The sequence below is a fragment of the Sander vitreus genome, chromosome 23, assembly GCF_031162955.1.
Source record: "Sander vitreus isolate 19-12246 chromosome 23, sanVit1, whole genome shotgun sequence".
NCBI lineage: Eukaryota > Metazoa > Chordata > Actinopteri > Perciformes > Percidae > Sander > Sander vitreus.
The window spans coordinates 12,640,807-12,662,413 of record NC_135877.1 but is presented as its reverse complement, the minus strand read 5'-3'; the positions used below and the strand labels follow the sequence as shown (position 1 = coordinate 12,662,413).

The 21,607-nt window shown below is 39.6% G+C and overlaps 1 protein-coding gene across 3 annotated transcripts in view; it reads left to right on the top strand.

Annotated features, from left to right (window-relative positions):
- The window catches only part of LOC144511993 (ELKS/Rab6-interacting/CAST family member 1-like), a 123,302-nt gene that overhangs the window by 40,232 nt on the left and 61,463 nt on the right, over positions 1–21,607 (top strand). For all 3 annotated transcript variants that reach the window (XM_078242508.1, XM_078242509.1, XM_078242507.1), the window contains 4 exons: positions 1,539–1,679; positions 4,009–4,202; positions 18,137–18,272; positions 20,301–20,432. In XM_078242508.1, coding sequence (XP_078098634.1) covers positions 1,539–1,679; positions 4,009–4,202; positions 18,137–18,272; positions 20,301–20,432 — 603 coding nt within the window. The remainder of the gene's footprint in view (positions 1–1,538; positions 1,680–4,008; positions 4,203–18,136; positions 18,273–20,300; positions 20,433–21,607) is intronic.

Sequence of the window (21,607 nt, the reverse complement as noted above, 5' to 3'; positions counted from 1 at the left end):
ACTAAATCATTGACTAAAACATGGCCAGATGTCGAACATGATCCAAACAATAAACCAAATGTAGCTTATTACAACATTGGGAATCTTTATCTTTTACCCTAACCCAAATGAGAAAGGAAATACATGCACTAATGCATGAAAAATAAATGTTGTTACATTTAACGCTCCACTTTTTTCAGTACCAAGAGGGGCAATAAATACTTGCCCATACACAAGTTTAAAGACACACACAATCAAACAGTACAAACACACTTAAGGATATATTTCCTCACTTGTGTCGAGTCAGTTACGCTGTGGGCGTTATTACCTGAAAATGTCTTTTCAGGTTCATTTTATTTTCTTGAATTATTTTTATTCTAAAAACAATAGTTTAACATTTTGGGAGATACGCTTAATTTGCTTTCTTGCCGAGAGTTAAATGAGAAGATCGATACCACTGTGGTGTTTGTTCGCAAAATATGAATATCGGGCCAGCAGGAGCTCAGACTGCAAAACCACAGACCGAACAAGGCTAGCTGTTTCCCCCTGCCTTCGGTCTTTATGCCAAGATACGCTAAGCTAACTGCTTGCTGGCTCCAGATTCATTTTACTTTACTGTACTTTAAGGTACAGTCAAAACTATTCCTTTAAAATTGGAAATACACCCTAATATCCCATGCACACATGTTGAAGTGAAAGGTTTTTTGTTTTTTATGTCTTTTTTGACTTAGACTCTTCAGCTAATTTTAGTGATTGTGGAGTCATAAAACCTGTAACAGTCCCATTATATAATTTGAGATATACATGGGAAAACTCACGGAGAAAACAAGCATTCCTTTCTACACTGCCAAACGCAGATGTGGGGTTCGTCTGACAACAGCAATATATATATGGACCTAAATATAATCAGAGTATGCAGTAAGGTTTCTCCGACCAAAGCCCAGTCAAACATGATGATCCGTATTCTGGAGTTGGTATTGTCAGTCAAGGGTAAAATTACACGTCTGAGTGTCTCCCCTTCTGGTCCCGTCGGTTTTTGTTTCACTGGCCCTACCAAAATAAGGAAAAGACCAGAAAAGAAAGGGAGAGAGAGTTCACGGATGGAGGGACTGAGCTGGAAGAGTGAGCAAAGAGACAGGTCATGGGAAAAGCTTTTGAAAAACAAGGGCAGCAGAGTCAATCTCACAATTGTAGGAAGGCCCTAAAGCCTTGGATTTTATTTTATTTATTATATTAGCTAATCGTTCCTATCAGTAAAAATATCATTCTTTTCACAGAATAAATTGTTGAGATCTGGGAACTCAGCGACAGTTCTGTTATTTCCAACATATAAGTTTTACCTCCTAATAAAGTTAAGAGGAATTACTTTGGTTAAAGGAATGCCAAAATGACCACAATAAGACCGAAGTTGCAATAAAGTGGAATTATCCTTTAAAAGCGGGTTAGTGACAATACTGCTGATGAGCAAGGCACTTTAGTAGAGCTGCCTAGTGCCTAGCACTAAGACGTTTACTTCCTTCCTTATCACTTTTTCTCTTCATTATCTTTTTTCCTTTCAGACTTCACTGTTAGATCTGAAGGAGAAGGCTTCCTCTCTGGCTTCCTCCACTCTGAAGAAGGACAACAGGCTGAAGACTCTGGAGATCAGCCTGGAGCAGAAGAGAGAGGAGTGTGTCAAACTTGAAAACCAACTCAAGAAGGTTAGCTGTCCGCAAGCACAGTGCAAACCGTATTGCTCGGGAAGATGCTGATAAGAATTACCTTTATGGGTCTTCTAGTGTACATTATTTTTGACTGATAGTATGTTAAATAAGAAAGTATTAATACAAATGAGATGGTGTACGGTAGGTTGCATAAATTGGCACCCGTCCATTTGGAACAAAACAGGTAGATTTAAAAGATTTTACATGTAACAATTATTAAGCTTTGTGTTAATGATAGATTGCCAACAATTACCAATTAAAAACATCAATTATATGAATCTCAGAGGTGAAAACATATATACAGTTCAGACAGAAACACATCAAATGGAGGATTTTAAACTAAAGAACCCCTTGTGTGTGTGTGTGTGTGTGTGTGTGTGTGTGTGTGTGTGTGTGTGTGTGTGTGTGTGTGTGTGTGTGTGTTTGCATATCACATATTCTCTCCCACACAGCAGCCCATAAAATGTGTGTGTGACGGCTTGCTGACAGCCTTAAAGTCATTTTCACAGAGAGGAGAAGACAGCACCACCACCACACCCTGTGTTTGTGTGTGTGTGTGTGTGTGTGTGTGTGTGTGTGTGTGTGTGTGTGTGTGTGTGTGTGTGTGTGTGTCTGACAGAGAGAGAGAATGTGTATGAATGTGTCAGTGGATCTCTCTCATCAAAGTGTACAAAGTCTCTTTCTGTTTCTGTTACCATGGATGAAAAAAAAGACTGAAAACTTGTCTGTGTGTGAATTGATTGACTATTTGCAAGTGACACTGTGTGATGTTTCTTTTTTCCTTTCTTATTTGTCTCTCTCTCTCTCTCTCTCGCTCTCTCTCGCTCTCTCTCTCTGTCTCGCTCTCTCTCTCTCTCTCTCCGTCTCTTTCTTCCCTCCTCCCAGCTCTTCTTATAATATCGTCAGACACCCAAACATTTCCTCTCCACATAAAGACCTGTAAAAACTGTTGTCTGCTTCCAAAACTAATAGGGTTTATGTATTGTGTGACCAAGGCGTGTGCACACACACACAAAGTCAATCTGTCCCAAGAGCAACATTTGCTTCTGGGAAACACACACAGCTGTTCTAACCTCTAAGCTGGTTATAACTTGTTTCTTTTCTCCTTTGTTTTATTTCATTTCTTTTTCCTCTTTTTTGCATTTTCTGTGTAGCTGAGCAGAGCGGCAGGAGGAGAAAGCCATTGCAACATCAGATTAATTTGCTTTTTACTTTACTCAACTTTTCATGCTCATGCTAATCTCTAAATGAATCAGCATTACGTGCCTTTGCGTGTTGCATGTGTGGAAACCAACACAAACCCAAGAAACCATCCGTGAGCCAGACTAAAATGCTTAGACTTAATAACATATTGTAAGTGAATAACACACACATTTATTCCATAGTAACATTTTTAAGATTACATATTTGTCTAATACTTTACTTTAGGATCATATACCTGCAAAACTAATGGCATTCCCATTAGCCTCAGCTGTACTTTGTGCTTAGTGCTAACCAAGTGTTAGCATATTAACACGCTGATAAGACGGTGAACATGGTATACCTAAACATCAGCATGTTAACATCGTCGCTGTGAGCATGTTAGCATGCTGACGGTAGCATTTAGCTCAAAGCACCACTGTGTCGATGTACAGCCTCACAGAGCCGCTAGCGTGGCTGAAGACTCGTCTTCTTTTTACAGAAAAATATGGCCAGCTGTTTTTTTAAAGCAGCAGATCAGTTTAAACTAATTTTCACCATTATTTTATGCCCACATACACTATGTTTTGTTTCCTGCTGTAATGAGACACCACAGTTTACAAAATTCTAAGTGCTCTTGCAAAGAATTATTTTGAAAAATGTGGAGAAAATGCTCATGATCAGCTAAGTATTCATCCCTTCATTTAAAAAATAGAATCCTGCATGTTTCATAGGTGCTCTTTGTTTGTGTTAGCCAGGCTTGGTATTGCTCCACTAAATTACTTTTGATTTTATGACAACTGTTGAGGCCTCATTATGTTAAAGCATCTCTATTTCAAACATGATGCACTATCTACCTACATTTGCTGAATGCAATATCTCCAAAGTAAAGGTCTGGTACATAAAAGTGTGTCTGGTCCCTCTAAGACACGTCTGGGAAAGTCATTGTATTAACAAAAGACCAATTATAGACCAATTATACTCGTAAACAGTTTACAGTGGCACGTGTCATCCAACCCACCCTCAACACACATGTTGTTTTTAGCATATCCTTTTTAGTTTGACCTTATTGCTTCCATCAAATGGTGGTCACCTAATTTTGAAAGCTAAAACTTGGTTTATTTATATTAATTAATTTCTGTTCCAGGCTCGGAGCGCAACAGCAGATTCCCAGGCCAGCACTGAACTATCTGAACGCATCTCTTGCCTGGAGCAGGAAGTGACCCGGCACAAAGAGGATGCCGAGAAGGCCCAGTCCGAGGTGGAACGACTTCTGGAGATCCTGAGGGAGATGGAGAATGAAAAGAACGACAAGGAGAAAAAGATCCACGAATTGGAGAGGTAAGAGAGCGGGATAAAGAGATTCAGTTATGCAGAGCCATGACAAAAAACTCTTTTTTTTTTAAAAAAAACACTACTGCTTCCTTTTTCCTCTATTACCCCAAATCAGTAGGAAAAACAAACACTGTCTATACTTGTTAAATTGATCCATTACATTTAGATGGGACTCCACCTTGTTCATTTTCCATTCAGTTTCAAGCTACATACTGTTGGAGTCTATGGTACTATGGTAATCTTCCTTGCAGTACTAATCCATTAGTCTTCCCTTTTTCTCACCCCTTCCTCTCCCATCTTTCTTCCCCTTTTCTCCTTCCATTTCGGCTTTACTTCTGGCATCACTAATCTTTTTTTATTTTCGTCATTATACCTTATACACGTGTGTGTATGCATAAATATGTATACATTCATGTCATTCTGCATCTGCGTGAGTGCGTTTATGTATGTTTGTTTGTTTGTTTGTTTGTGTGTGTGTGTGTGTGTGTGTGTGTGTGTGTGTGTGTGTGTGTGTGTGTGTGTGTGTGTGTGTGTGTGTGTGTGTGCGCGTGTGCTCGCGCGCCCATCACACCCCAGAGATCCCTCTGCCTCTCATCTGTGGCGTTCTCAGCAGTCGCGAAAACAGGCCCCTCCCCCTGCTGCCTCTCAGCAGCCAATGGGGGGGCTGGTGTGGGACTACCTGGGCACGTGAGTGGCTGGTGGGCCTGTCAGTCAATTAGACAGATGCACGACAAAACTCACTTTGCTTGTCGGGGGACGGGATATGAGAGCACTATGAAAGCAACCCGTCCCATGTAGAAAAGTTATGTGGAATTAAATGTTTCAGAAATTAACTTGTGCCTCAGTTTTCCCCACCACATGACCACAACTTGAGATCCGAAATGAAATACATGTAACAGATTCTAACACATAGATAGGTCAGAGGATCCTCTGTTTAGATTAAAATGTTGTCTAACAGCATCTGACACATACAATATATAAGATTGAATTATCATTTCAGTCATTTTTCTAGCAAAAATACCCCAAAAGTGTGAGAATTTCTTTTGAGGTATATAATATTAAACTGATTATCTTAAAATTCTGATAAAACAAGTTATTTGAATATGTCACATTGTGCTATGGTCAATTATTATGGATATTTGTCTCTGTTTTCAGATTTATAGGCAACACGTTTAATTAAAAACTAGAAACTTATCAGCAGATTAATTGATAATGGCCACCAATTGCAGCACATTAAAATGAAATAAAAAAGACAACCAATTGTGAAAATATTTCTCATGTTTTGCAAGCCTTTTCCACATGGGACAGAGCATAGTATGTTCACTAATAATAATAATCAAAGAGTTGCCGCATTGGTTCGACTGTTCGCAAAATGAAACAAATCACTCTAAAGGTCAGTTATCCACACAAGTTGTACTCCCACACATCTGTGCATCAGCAGCAGTTTTTCTCCTGTTATACTGCAGTACAACAAGCCGAACTGCTCCCAAAAGTTGAGGGCACAGTTTGGCACCTGAGTCTCTGCTGTACAGCCTGTAACTCTTTGAGCAGCTGTTCCTGTCAATGATGCAACTCTTTTATTTAGTGGCTCTGTTTTCACGCTTTACTTTTATTTTACTTTCAGCCAAGGATGGCTGACTTGCAGAGTTTAACACACTTTTTTTCTTTCATTAGGAGTCTGGACAGTTCAGTTTTTTTGTATTTTCTTTATGCTAATATGAATGGTTTGTCTGTTTCTAACTCCTTTTCTACTTTTCTGTATAATCGTGGCTTAACCTGTCTGTCTCTCACTCTTAATGGGTGCTTATGTACACTATATATACCTCATAAACTAGTCTTAACCTTATTCTATCTTTTCTTTCTTTCTGTATCTGAATATTTGTCTGCCTGCCTGCATGCCAGCTTGCCTGCCTCTGTGCTTACCTGTCTCTCTATGTTTCATTCTGTTGTTCTGTCTGTGTGCCTGTTTATGAGTATTTCTGTATGAAGAGGGCTACATAAATAAGGAAAATAAGCCTGTTCTTCGACAAAAAATAGGTGTCTTTATCTCATCGCCAACGGTTAAATAATAACATTAAAAAACTATTTGAAGTGTATTTATTTTAGCTAGAGTAGTGAGAGTAAAGTTTGTCTTCGAGAGTCAGAGCTGTCGGCGGTACATGCCTCTCGATGCCTTTGATTTCTGAACTATCATGATTTCTGTCTGAGTCTGCTCTCTTTCTCGCTCTTTAATCTTTTTTGCCGTTCCTTCTTTGGACATGATCTCTACCCACTCCCACTCTCTCTTTTTCTCTTAGTCTGTAGTTTGACTAATGGTTGTTAATGATTTTAGGAAGATTCAATGTTTCCTCATGGTGTCTTGTCTGGTCAGTAGAAATACTACACTATTAATAATTCAGCACCTGCTGACTTCAAACTGGTGGGTTTTAACTGTGTGTGTGTGTGTGTGTGTGTGTGTGTGTGTGTGTGTGTGTGTGTGTGTGTGTGTATGTGTGTTATTTAGTCTGCCAGTAGCCACTGATGCAGATTTACAGTGGTACTAGCTTGGTGGATAACATTGTAGTGTAACCTAATAACCATTTAAAATTGCAGATGGGTGAACATGTGGGATTTTTTTAAAGATCTTACATCATATGTATTTGAAAGATGTTTCATTCTCCCCGTGGATTATAATTAAATAAAAGCTTCTCTGCAACTGATATTTCATATCTGAAGTTTGAAGGCTGCTATTAGGAATCCGGAGAGGTATTAAATCTAGGCTTAGTGCCTTAGGTTTAGGAACAGTATCTTGTAATAGTAAAATTAAGATTAAGTAGATTTTTATGGGGAAATTTAACTTTCCTTTTGCACTCTGGCACACACACATACACAGTCATTACTGTGAAGTACGCGGTTTGTAGAGGTAATATTAAAGGTTGTAAGGAAGTATGATACATCTTACATCTTCTCATTTAGTGGTTTCATTAAGCTGTTAGATGTATGTTGAGGCAAACTATCCTCGGCTAAATTAAGACTGTGGTTATGTGTTGACATGGTGAAGTAAAGTCATGAAGAGGGCAGAAGCTCCGTCCCCCTTAGTTACTTTTGCTACGCTTTTCAAGCTTTCCATCATCAACAACAATAACAGTGGCAGAACACTCAAAAGGTATTAGCCATTAATAATAAGTAATAATAGGTCCTTGATTTCAGACAAAGATCATCAAAAGCATCTCATCTGTAGCTAGCTAGCTAATGAAGCTAATGTTAGCTCCATAAATTGCTTGAAAACACTGTATTGGGCTGACGTTTTAATATGGCTTTTTTATTTAATTTAGAATCTTAAAAAGGGTAAAAGGGGGTCTTAAATATGCATTTAGTAGAAGAAAAATGTAAGATTAGACTGTTTATACAGTATATGCTACTGAAAGTACTAAGCTAGTTAGCCAGACATGCTAACGATTGCAGCTTACTTTGGAAAACAACAAATTGTATTTTGTCATATCATCAAGAATATCATTATCGCATATATATTCTAAAATATTGTGATATTATGTGAGGGACATATCGCCCAGCCCTATTTCTTATACTTTGGCTTCTGTGATTTTGGTTTTGGAAAGGCTTAAAAAAAACAAAAACATCCCCACACCTTTAAAATACAGAGTGGTACTCATCGGCATGTGGAAAAATCCAAATCTTTAGGCCTGCCGTGCCTAATTACGGTTGCTAAGGAATAATTAGACAATCAGTGTTTTCACGGAAGGGGTTTGGTGAATAATGAATTGGTATGATCTTTATTTTCCTAGTCCTTACTCCTGACTCTAAAACTACAGTGAAGGTACCATTGAGGCTATTTTACTGGTTGTTCACAGATGTCAGTATCTATAACAAAAAAATGTTTGGAAAGAATTAACAAATATTTCCTGTTTAAGATTAGAAATATATTTAGCAACTAGGCTGTTTTGAACCCGCAAGCACTGACCCTGTAACAGAAAGTGTACAAATACTGACTTTATTCCAGGGATACCAAACCTTGCTGTGGATGATTAGACAGGTATGACAGAGGAGGATACATTCGCCTGTGGCTGTCTCTTAGCTTGGCACAAAGGCTAACCCCGGGCTATGAGTGAGCAGGGGAAACATTACAAATGAAACGATCAAATGTGGGTTAAACAAGTGTAAAAATCAACCCTCTCTCCCCCTCCCCTCTAGTTTAAATCCAGCTGTAATGGTACCAGGTTATTTCAGTAACTAAGATGGTAATTGGAGCAGACTGAGTGACTTCACACTGAGGGGAAATGGAGCTGAAAATCTGCCCTGATGGCCAAAATAAAGGATTTGGACGGAAGAGTGGAAAAGGAGAAAAAAGAGAGAGGGAAAGAAAGAGGGAAAGGGAAAGGAAGGTGGTGGTGGAGAGAGAAAAACAAGGAGACAGAAATGAAATAATGGGTGGAGACAGCGAGGGAAAGAAAAGAAGAAGAGACAACATGTTGGGGAGAGAGAAACAGAAAATGAAACTGACAGAAAAGGCTGGAAGGGGAAGAAAAAGAGAGAAAAATGAAGGTGGTTTAGAGAGATGTAGAGTATAAACCTGAGTAATGGGAAATTAGAGAAGTTTATTGTGTGTTATATTGTTCTGTAATGGACAATTTGTCTCTGGCACGCTGTCATTAGCGTGCGTTCCCAGGCATAAGCTCACCCTGGAGTTTAAGCTTTGCCAGTTCAACCAAACACATGAGAAGTGATTGTGTGGAATTATTTCGGGGTCAACCAATTTAGGAAGGGACTTTTCTTCAAATTTCATATCTTAATGATTACATGCCATATGCCTTTCAGTGGAGACCACAAATCCACAAGCTGAGCACTTTTCAAGTGGCCCCTGCGGGAAGCGAAAGAAGTCGTATGCAATATCAAAAAGAACTCATTCATAGGGAGCACGCTCTTCTACTTTGATTGGCTAATTGCTCACTTTCTATGGTTTGTGATTGCAGTTTTGTGTGTGTGTGCCCTTAAATGTTTGTAGAGGTCATGTGAGTTGAGGAGGCCTCTCATAACCCTTAAAGAAGAAATGCCTGCATTGAACCTGTCCATGTGACTGTCTGCTTGGTCATGCCTGTCTCCCTGTTTGTGTGCACGCTGTATCTCTATGGTTAACTATGTCTCTCTAGCTGTTTCTCTGTCAGCTCCTCTATCTCTCATCTCTTTCCTCTTTGAAAAGTGATCAAGCTGGCTAACCTAGCACTCAACTCCTGTCTTCCCTCTCACCTTTCCCTCTCCTTCTCTGTCTCTCTTTCCCTTTTTTTTTATCTTTATAATGCAACGCTGTCTCCTGCTCTACCCAGTTTTGCCTCAAGGTTAGTATCGCATGCCTATTTTTCTTCCTCCATCACTGTCTCTCTCGCTCTCATCGCGCTCTCCTTCGTTGTCACACTTCTTGTCCTTGCATCGAGACACTCTCTCATCTCTTTCACTCTGTCATAAACTCTGTTTTTAATCATTCCCATCATGTCTGTCTGTCTTTGAAGGAGACACCTTGACTTTCACTCCGCTCTGTTTTTCTGCCACATCACTGCCTCTTTGAAGAGGAAACATTTTTGTTTCTTTTCTGCCTCCATTATAGTCTCGTCACGACACTAGCACTAAGTTCAAACTTCAGGTTACCACAGCAAACAAGAAAAATGTTCCAGCGATGTATCGCCATCATTTAGTTGGACAGCTGTGAACTTTTGCTCAGTTCGCCTTACTTCTGTTGGGTTTCTGTCTTTGTGGCTTTTACAGAGAAATCACTCCACGTTTTGTTCCTGCCATACTTTTGCTAAACAGTTAAGACACTATTTTAAATGTTCAACCAATGTTTCACAGTCTTTTATGGTCTGATCAGGTTGCCAGGCAATCAGCGGAGACTCCTGTAAGTCGCTGCTCCTAGCCAAGAAATAGTTCGGCAAATAACCACCAGTAAACCGCAACTTAAACAAACAGGATATAATGTATTGATTAGTGAGCTTTATTGGTGCTGCTAGGTGGATCTTTTTACCTTTGGACAGAGCCAGGCTAGCTGTTTACCCCTCCTTTCAGTCTTTATGCTAAGCTCGGCTAACTGGCTGATGGCTGTAGTTTCATATTCAACAGATAGGTGTCATCTTATTCTTGTCAAGAAAGTGAATATGTCAAACTTTTTCCTTAAAGATACAGTTCACCCCCAAATCAAAAATACATATTTTTCATCTTACTCGTAGTGCTATTTATCAATCTAGATTGTTTTTGGTGTAAGTTGACCAGTGTTGGAGACATCAACCGTAGAGATATCTGCCTGCTCTCCAATCTACCTGTAGTGGAACTAGATGGCACTCGGCCTGTGGTGCTCAAAGCGCCAAAAAAATACATTGGAAAAATTCAACAGCAATATCTCTTTTCAGAAATCATGACCTGGTTCAAGAATGGCACCATTAATCATCGTCCATATTCCTGCATTAAAAACGTCCTTCTTCTTCTTCTTTTTGGAATATTCCTATCTGCACACAGGAGGTGACTCCGTAATGAGATTTCAACATGCAAAACCAAAAAGTCTGAATTTGGTCTTTTTTTAACAGACATATCAAAGTCATATTAAAATTTCTCTGACCTACACATTGTGATCGACCACATAATAACCACTTGTCCCTTCTATTTCCTGCATAAATCTGGTGGTCTGAGTGTTTTGTGCTCTCTGCTTTAAATGTCTCCCCAGTTCCAGTTCCTTCTTGGCTCTTTCTTTCTTTTTCAACTTCCAGAGCCACTGTTCCCCTTACCATCTTGTCAGCTTTTTCATTGCTGTTGTTCTGGTGTTTTCTGATTCAACTCTAGAGGGGGAAATAAACAAAAGAAAAAGTTAGCATTGCCGTAGATGACAGAAGACTTTCTTCTTCTGTCCTTTTTTGTGTTTTTCTTTCTCGTCTTGTCTTTTTTCTGGTTGTTTTGATCTTGAGCTAAGGAACTCCTCATCCACTGCCAAATGTCTGACATCAAGGTTTCTGTATCTTAAAAAGGAATTGCATTGTTTGTTTGTGTGTGTGTGTGTGTGTGTGTGTGTGTGTGTGTGTGTGTGTGTGTGCGCACGCGCAGGTGCGTGCGTGCGTGCGTGCATGTGTGTGATCCCTTTGAGGTCCCGTATGACTCTGAGCATTGAGGTGGTGCAGGGATTTGTCAGCTAATGGGTGACAACAAGCAGGCACACACACACGCTATCACAGACCCATGCACATTGTTTTTTTGTCTTCCACACACAAACACACGTGAAGAAATACTTTGCCAGCTAATAGGGGAAAACACGACAGTGAGGATGACTGCTGAGTTATCTAATTAAAATACCGACACACCCACACACACACACACACACACACAAAAACCTTTTCCAGTACTGAAGAAAAATGAAAATCAGTATTCAGAAAATAGAGACATTGACTACAGTACAGTTTATAATGGCTGCTCACTGTAAATGATTACTTTCTTATATTTTGCTTTGCTTTGTAGTATTATTATATTAACCTATGTGTTTTGTTTTGTAATGTATTTTAATTAATATTATTTAATTATTATAGTTAATATATTTGAGTTTTGGACATTTGGTCGAATAAAACAAGCTTTATGAATACATCACCTCAGGCTGTGAGAAATTCTAATGGCCAATTTCCTCATTTCCTGACATTTCATAGACCAAATGATTATCAAGAAAATAATCGGATTAATCAATAATGAAAATAATGTTTATAAGCAATTTTTGTAAAATTAAGAAAAATGATGATGTTTCGAGGTGATAAAATAATGTCAAGCAAGTTTTTTGAGCTGTTAAAGATCCTGAGGCCTCCAGAAATCCAAACAGAACACAAGGGCTAAAGGAATGCTACAGTATTTCACTGCATGCATTAATAGCATACTGTATTGCAGCATAATAAGAGTAGTCTTCTTGTTCTGTTCACTCATCTACAATATAATCTAGAGTTCAGATCTAAAGATAAATATAAGGCTAAAGAACGGAGTGTCAGTGTTTAAATCTGGGAGTTTGTTGTTCTCCATGTAAAACAAAGACAAAGCCAAGATCAACTCCAGCTCTCTGTCACATGCTTACACTATTACTATTATCTAAACGCTTTCCCTTAAGTTGTGTGGTTAGTTCTAAAATGTGGGGTGTATATCCAGTAAACATGATTTATTTTTATAAGGATAGATGCTATTAAAGAGGACATTTCATTCTGTCTGTTGTTGTATTTTAGTGTTTTTTACAGCTAGATTCCAGTAATCCACACAGTGGAAGTTTGCACAAATTTACATGGGTCTTAGTTGCCATACCCTCTTATTTACCTCACAAATTTGCTCTCTCTCTCTCTCTCTCTCTCTCTCTCTCTCTCTCTCTCTCTACCTCAGGGATTTTCAACAGTCATTCTGCAAACAACAACATAAGTATTTCTTTCTTTATTCCTCCAAAATGTCCTCCTTGTACTATACACTTTTCTTCTGCACCAACAGTGGGCAAGACTATTATGTTTTTGATCTTTTCTTTCTTCTTTTTTTATGTTTTATAGTTTTTATGGGCTTAGTAAAGCAAACCAATGTTTCCTGTATTTTCAAGAGAAGTACTGCATTCCAAATGGATAAAAGGAAATCCTTGATGTTAATGTTGGGTGAACTATGTGCAGTAAACATACATGAGGCCCCCGAGCATTTCTGATCAAATATTTATACAGGACTCCAAATGTAATATTAATATTACCTTAATGTGGGTCCCTGAATATCTGCAGCATGCTAATAAGGGAGGTTAAAACGTTTTTATTTTGGAGACACTAAAGTTTACTGAAGTTTATAAGATTGTGTGTGTGTGTGTGTGTGTGTGTGTGTGTGTGTGTGTGTGTGTGTGTGTGTGTGTGTGTGTTTTTCATTTTTACTGCCAGCACTTTTATTTTACAGCTTTAAGTTTTAATGAAGGCTATTCTATGTGTTTAAATTGCGTGTGTGTGTGTGTGTGTGTGTGTGTGTGTGTGTGTGTGTGTGTGTGTGTGTGTGTGTGTCAGTCACCCTCATGCACAGTCAGTACATGAGAGTACTTTTGAGGTTTTGAAAAGATTTAGGAAGTTCAAAGTGCTGTCAACAAATATGTTGGTGTGTGTGCCACCATGTGTACATGTGTGTATTTCTGTGCAAATGCTGGAAAGTGGACGCATGTTGTTATATTACGTACAGTTGCACGCACAGCCGTGTGTGTGCTTCAAATGTTTGTGTGTGGTCTGACCAAGAGACTAATACAAAGCAGGTTGTGTTTGGAGTAGTTGACAGCTCCGACTATGTGTGTGCGTGTGCTGCCCACTCTTAGCACAGTTTCAGTAAATCTGTGCTCTTGCAGGGTGTGTCAATGAGTGTATAATTGTGTATGTGTGTACTTTGTGTGTGTGTGTGTGTGTGTGTGTGTGTGTGTGTGTGTGTGTGTGTGTGTGTGTGTGCAGATGTGGTTTCACTGCACATTTGTATATCGTGTTTACAGCGTTGTGGGTGAAGTGAACTCTCCTGTGATTCCGCCTCGTCTAGCGGTTTGCAGCAGTTGTTGAAAGTGATTTCAGAGGGAGAGTGAATGAAGTATTTTACATATTAAAACAGCTTCAAATGGCACTTTGCCTCCACTGAGCCGAGCCATTCGAGTTCACCAAGCAACTTCTGCTTCTCTAAGCAACGTGAGTAATGAAAGTGTTTTAGTGTTTAATTAAATGTGTAGATTCACAACTGCAACTTTTTTTAAACTATGGTTTGTTGATCAGGATAGAGTGGAAATATGGAATGGAAAGAAAGACCGGTGCTGACTCATGATTTATGCTATATAGTAGAATTTGAACCCATGTCACAACATCATAGTTACATAATAATATAAAACTAATATTAAATGTGTTATATGTGATATGCTATTCTACCCCATAGGGAACATCCCAAAGTTTTTAAAGATATCAAGGTATGATAAGCTAGATCAGGATGGGAAACTATACATATGGCCTGTAGAATATATCCATTTGATGTAATTATCTAGCTGTACTGTACAGCAAACAGCATTATTGGTTTGAATACTTTCAATGTAAGTGCAGCTTCGGTAAGGCACTGGATACTGTTGATATGTGATGCTAATGTGGAAATTTTGTTTTTCTAAATTTAATGCAGCTTACAAAAAAATTTTTTGGGAGGACTGAAGGTTCAAGAGTTTAACTGACATCACATATACTATAAGTAATACTATATAATGAGTAATAATGTCATAGTGCACTATAGGGCGGTTTCAATTAACGCTTACTTGAGTTTTTACCTTTTAGTCTTGTGCTTATCATATAATATAAAAGTATATATTACCATAGTATATAATAAACCCAGTTAGAAGGACTAGAAGTCTTTAAAAACACATAGGTATATTTCTGATTTCCCGTGGGCAGTTGCTATGTTAGCTGTCTGCTATTACATTACTTATTAAAAAGACACTTTACTTCAGTATCACAGATGATTAACTTCATGATAAATTAGATGTAGGTGATAAACAATAATTGAGGAGATGAAAAACGCCGAATTTGGCAAACCTAGTAGTAGTCTGTGATCCACGATATATTTGTAGAGGAGAGGAGTCAGAGGGAAAGTAAAGCACAGGAGATGGACGTGACAAAAGAGGGAGTGTAAGGAATCAGGGAGAGGAAAGGACAGAAGAAATGGTCCATGGTCGGATGAAAATATTTCATCCAAAGGAAAGCGTAATGTTGCATTTGGAGAGGGAGTGAGTGTGGAGAAGACTGAGAGGAAAGGGGAGCGGTGAGGCCCTGTACATTTGTCCTCATTCATTGGTCTGATGCAAATAAACGATTGCTTTTCGTGCAAATGGTTATAATGCTAAATGCAAAAAAAGGGCAAATAAGTGGGGGGTACGATGAGTGTTGGTTTTAGTTAGCAAGAAATTCCAATGAGAGGAGAGAGGAGGACAAACTCGCTGGGGTCTGATGCAAGTGCGTGATAGTTGTCCATGCAAATAATCTTTGTGCTGAAAAGTGATACAAGCAAACAAGTGGGGTTTGAGCAAAACAAGTGTTTAGCATTAGCAAAAGAGGAAAGAGAGAGAGTGTAAGTGGGCGAGTGAGTGTTGAGTCAATCGGAAACTTTGCAAACTAAAAGTCTATTTCACATGCACATACACTCACATACATGCAGTAAATGTAGCATGAAGGGGGGAAACCTCAGAGAGCTGACCAGATGGTTGGAGCTTTCTGGAAAACCTCCAATAGGAACATTCCTGCCTGTTTATGACCTGTTACGCACTCACACAGGGTGTAGAGCACAAAATTGATCCCAAATATTCAAATTTATCCCACATTCAGGGTGCAAACTGTAATCAGGACGGAACAAAGGAAACAAAAAACCCTCCATAATGAGTCTGACTCCACGCTTACTTCATCTGCTTTCCTGTTTAACATTTGAACCCAATTTGGATGTGATAATGATGCAATATGGTACACATGTAGGCTTTCAAAATGCATGAAAAAAAAACAATACAAGTAGAAGCCACACATGTACACACGCATGCTGATTATTATTCTGTGAGCTTTGAATGCCCAGGTGCTCCAGCGCAGTTTTGGCCTCTTCCCCGCATTTCAATTTTTCTTCCAACTTCCCAAATTTCTCTCGACGGTTTGGAATTGGGCCCCCTGGACCTTTTAGCAAACACATAGAGGATTTTATGTTACCATCCTCTGCCAATATAATTTCTCAACTTTTCTGGCAGTGATACTGATGTAAAAGCCATTTGATGGTTAACTCGCATTACTTTAGGTTAGTTTAGCAGATAGTTTATGGCTCAGATAGACAGGAAAGATGAAAGAGAGGGGGAGCGTCATAAAATATCTCGACACTAGAATATGTATATCACTAGATGTAAACAAAACTTTATACTCTTGTGACCGATGATTGCACTCAAAGGAGTAAAGCAGCAAAAATAAAATAAGTGAAACAGCACACTGTGAGATTGTAGAATTGCAAATGCATGGATATAAGCTCAGAGCTTTGTGGTGCACGGACAAAGGTCGAAGGTCATGTTACAACTGGAACCTGTTTACACCATAGGGAACAAAATATGCAGAGTATGGCTCGTAAAAAATGATTTCCCATGAGTGCACACGCTCTGCTGCTGGTGTTTGCTGTGGATTCTCATCACTGGAGCTCTGCTCTTTTACTGGCAGCTGTAGCAATGGAAGTGAAGAAAATGGATTTATCTAGGAGCCTGTAAAAAGTTATGCTAACAGGATCGCACACACATGCATAAACATTTGCACAGAGCAGGCATTTAAAGAATGCAAACATACAAAAGACTCAGACTTATACAGAGCGAAAAGAATGACTTTTATTGAGTTTGGTCAGTTTCTAATGTGTTCGTCAGCAGTTTTGTTTTGTCTTACAAGTGTCTTTTGTTGGATATGTGCCGGTATGTGTGCATGTTTTACACATAAATCCTTTGTGTTTGACTTATCTTTCTTCTGTGTTCTATGATTCAGTAGACATGGTTAAACCTTACTGGCATTAGCTTGGGTTAGTCCACATCTGTGTGTGTGTGTGTAAAAGAGGTATGAAAGGTCCTGATCAAGTCAAGCTGCTGTGATAGCTGATAGGTCTGTGACAGAGCCACAATGGCTTTCAAACAGCTTAAACAGGGATTAAACCCTTTCTCCATCTCCCAACCCTGCTGCTCCCCTGAGGAATCTCTCCTTCATTCCCCAGATGATGATTTAGACTCTGCTTCCCGACACCCAGTAATCCTGCAAAAAGACCTTCATGCTTCCCACTGTGGAGAAATCTTAAATGTCATCTAGTCATTGATTCATAGCTTTTTATTGAATTCCTGTACTAATCTATACATTATATTGGGCCTAGGGGATTTCATTACGGCATTGTAAAGTTAATCAGAGTGCCTTGCAGTATCATCTTAATGGCAGTAACAGACATTGTGTGTTGAATATGTTGGGTGGGAGGCGGTTTGACTTTATATATTGAATATCAACTGCACTTGTGTGACCTGCCAGCATTGTGAATACAGTCAGTTTGGTTGTTGCTGCTTTGTGTTTGTAAGCATACATGTGGGGTCGATGTGGCAGATTTTTGCAGTCAGAGATGGTAGTTAATACTGTTAAAGCTGGTATATTGGCATATTCAGGACTTTCCTAACTTAGGGTTTGAATTTAGATTGTGTTAAACACAATCTTGAGATATGGTATATAAGGTCAAGGCAAGTAATACTGCCTTCTTCAAGTTGGATTACTGAGAAACTTTTTGAAGGTTTTTTTGGGGGAGCATGTGTGCCTTTATTTCAGGGGAACAGGCGAAAAGAGAGGAGGAATGACTTAATGTTGAGCTTGTAAGGTCAACATCTTAGAGAGGCCACACGGACGCACTATTTTATTGAGGCATTGTGCATTTTTTGTGACATATTGTAAGTGACCAAAATAATACAGGCCCATTGTTTTTCTTGAACCTCTTACTTTTTTTTTTTTTTAAGTTGAGACAGTTGGACATTTTTGAGACATACTCTTAGGGGTGTAGAATTCATGTTATAATATATTTTTTCAACCTACTTTCTAGTATTAAATGTTTGTGGTCCAAATGCTAGTGATGCAATAAAATCATTGGAGCTGTGTGTGCAATTATCTTCTATCTTCTAAGTAGACCACCGCCATAGCCAGCGCCTAATTTTTGGTTTTTAACTTTTTCAGTCAGGGTTGGCAATAAGCAGTGAAAACCAAATCACTTTTAATGAAAACTAAAAACCTTTGTCAGTGTAGATGTACTGTACAGAAATCTAATTTGTCACAAAAATCCACCCTTATAATAATAACAGAAGTCAAAACGACGGTATGTTGGTGATTCATTGACTTTGACGTTGTATTCTGTGTGTGTGTGTGTGTGTGTGTGTGTGTGTGTGTGTGTAGGCAGATGAAGGACCAGTCGAAGAAGGTGGCCAACCTGAAACACAAGGAGCAGCTGGAGAAGAGCAGGAACGCCCAGCTGATGGAGGATGCCAAGAAGAGAGAGGACAATCTGAATGAAAGCTCCCAGCAGATACAGGTATGGAGGGAGAAAGAGGAGGGAGAAGGTAGAGGAGGAAGCTGGGAGTTAAAGAAGTGTGATGGCCAGGAAAAAGTGAGACAGAAAAAGTTTCTCTCCTTCTCTCCGTCCTACCTTGAATATTTTCTGCTGTGACAACAATGCTTCATCATAACGTGACAATTGTGACAGGAAGCAGCCTGAGGCTCATTCTCACACACACACGCACACACACACACACACACACACACACACACACACACACACACACACACACGTGCGCGATGCAGCTCTCGCTCGGGGAGTGTGTGAGAGGGGGTAACTGAAGAGGATGATGGACAGGGAGAGCAGATGGATGAAGGAGAGGAAAAGAGGAAACAAAAAATTGCCGGAGAAGTGAAGGGGAGAAAGGAGGTGAGGAGGAGAGGTGATAAGCGGGGAAATAAGGGACACACAAACTGTGTAGTGGATGCTGTGGGTTTTAAAATGCTACCTTTAATTTCACCTTTTCCCCCTCCTGATTTCCCTTGAACTTCCCCCGACTTCTTCTGTCCTTCTGTCTTTCCTCGTCCATCCTCCTCTTCCAGTAATCGTTAAGCTCAGTTGCTTTTCTGATTAGAGACAGATGAAAACACTCTTTTGTGTGTGTGTGTGTGTGTGTGTGTGTGTGTGTGTGTGTGTGTGTGTGTGTGTGCTTGTGCTTGTGCTATGATTGATCTTTGGTTTAAGGGGTTTAGAAGTTGTCATTTATGTGTACGCATGTGGTCAGGAGATGAGCTGATAGCTATGTGAGTCAGTCAGACTTATGAGACCACAGCGGTTACAACCATAACTAGTGTGTGGGTCAATTGTAAGAAATTCTGCATAATGCATACTATAACCAGCAGTGAGGAGTGTAAATGGAATGTGAGTATAATTCTGATCATAAATTTAAGTCAATACAATAAGAGGATTTAATCTAATTAAAGTGTGCATAGTTAGACACCAAGTAATGTTGGATCTGGAGCAGGATTTAAATTCACAGCACATGTGTTGGAGATGTCCTGGAAGGTTTGTTCATCGCCACTGTAATGTCTCATCCTCTCTCTCTCCCACTCCCTCTCCGTCATTATTATTATTCATTCAACTCTAATTTAACCAAGAAGCCTGGCAAAAAAAAAAACAACCTCTATTTGTGGAATTGGTGGGAAGCTCATATTGTCATTTTACTTAGAAACAGCTTCATGTGTGATTGGGAATTCCTGACAGTCAGTCCTCAGAGACAGATGGAAATCAGATTGTTGAATTTGTCTTAAGTCTTTTGCAGCTTTTTCCAGGTCACTGGGTGCAGCAAACTGGAATGAGGAGTGTCCAAGGTTTTAACCTTAGGGACATTTCATGCAGGAGTGTGACAGGGAAAGCTGCTGTTATGGGAAACTGATGTAATTTGGTAATATGCAGTCTGTCAGATATGAAGGATGTAAGATCAAGGAAGGTTTTGTACTGAATGTGAGCTAATTGATTTTCTGGCTAGTGTAGGCTTAAATTAAAAGCCTCCCTAAAATAATATATACACAGAAATAAGAGATATTGTATATTACAAGTATCTAGGGCTACAATTAACGCTTATGTTTGGTCTATGAAATGTCAGAAAATAGTATATACTGGCGTCAAAATTTCCCAGACCTAAAAAGCTTGTTTTATCTAACCAACAGCCCAAAGATAATCAAGTTGCAATGATATAAAGCAAACAAATTCTGACATTTGAGAAGCTGGAACCATCGAATCACATGTTTGGCATTTTTAGCCAAGCTAGCAGCGCTAAGGATGGTTGTCCATCACTTTGGTCCAGACTGAATTATCTCAACAACTATTGGAAGGATTGCCATAACACTTTGTACAGACAATCCCAGATGATGAATCCTACTGACTTTGGTGATCCACTGACTTTCCCTCTAGCGCCACCATGAGGTTGGCATTTGTGATTTTGCGTACATTTGTCTCCACAACTTTTGGATGGATAACACAACAGTTTATGCTCTCTTTACATTTCATACTTTCTCTCTGTAGGACACCCTCCGTCTGAAGGAGGAGCGCATTGAGGAGCTGGAGGAAGCGCTGAGGGAAAGCGTTCAGATCACAGCGGAGAGGGAGGTGGTGCTCGCCCAGGAGGAGCAGGCACGCACACACTCCGAGAAACAGGTACCATCTTTCTCAGTAGCAAATACACATAAGTGTGTTACTGCATGTTTAACGAGAATCCTTACCCCCAACCAGTAAATGTGTGACCCAAAACTTTCCTTAAACTCAACCCCTATTGCTTACGTTTTTGGTTCACATAATACAAAAAATGTCCTTACTTCTGATGATTTCCTTCATTTTTCTATCTTTCTGGGACATTTGGACAGACGCACAAGTAAACACACACACACACACACACACACACACACACACACACACACAGACAAACATCTTTAGGGCAACATAGAAACTCTTTCTGACATAGCTAAACATTGAATATTGCTATGCCAGTAGGGGCTAATGGTAGCGGCAACACATGCCCTGTGCCAACTGAGCTCATTCAGGTGTGGCTCTGTGTGTGTTTGCCCAGTCACTCCTCATTTGGGGGAGATGTAAATACAACCCTATTTTAAGAACAGCATGTATTTTGTCCGCAAACAGCTTTTTCTTTAAGGGCGCACGAGCCCGACCACTCCAATTTGTAATCTGTTTTATCTACAGTAAGACAGTAGGAAAGCTCAGAGCGGTGTTAAGGGAGGCTCAGAAGGGAAAGGTTTAGTGGATTCAACCTCAGACCAGTGGGAGTGTGTTTGTGTCGCTCCCCTGGGTACCAGTGACTTAACGAGGCCATAGAGATGGGTAGCGTTCCTCAGAGCCTAGATGGGTTTTGACAAGTGGGAAAAAACAGCGTGGGCTGTAAGGATGAAAACTGCCCTGAGAAAACATGGCCCGCTGTAGCTATTGGCAAAACGGCCAGACTCCATTGTTATTACTGCCTCTAAATGTTGGCCGTCCTCTCTGGCCTTTACTTACCAGGCTACTTCTGGACAGAGACATGTTTTACTGCTTAGTGGGTGCCACAGTAGAATAAGTTCAAAATAGACAGGTGTCATAGAAGAAAGACAGACCACAAGCAAAGACAAGCAGATGGATGAAAAGAAGAAAAAATGGACAGATGGAGGCAAATAGTTAATTATACTCTCTTGGCAAAGATACTACAAGGCTTACAAAACAAATGTATTTTCTTCAGCTCCGTGTTCAAACTCACTGAACTTTATTTCAAATTCTAGTCAAAATCCTGAAGTTTCAAAGGTGCTACAGGAAAACATGTTTAAAATGATGTACACGACAGCTTG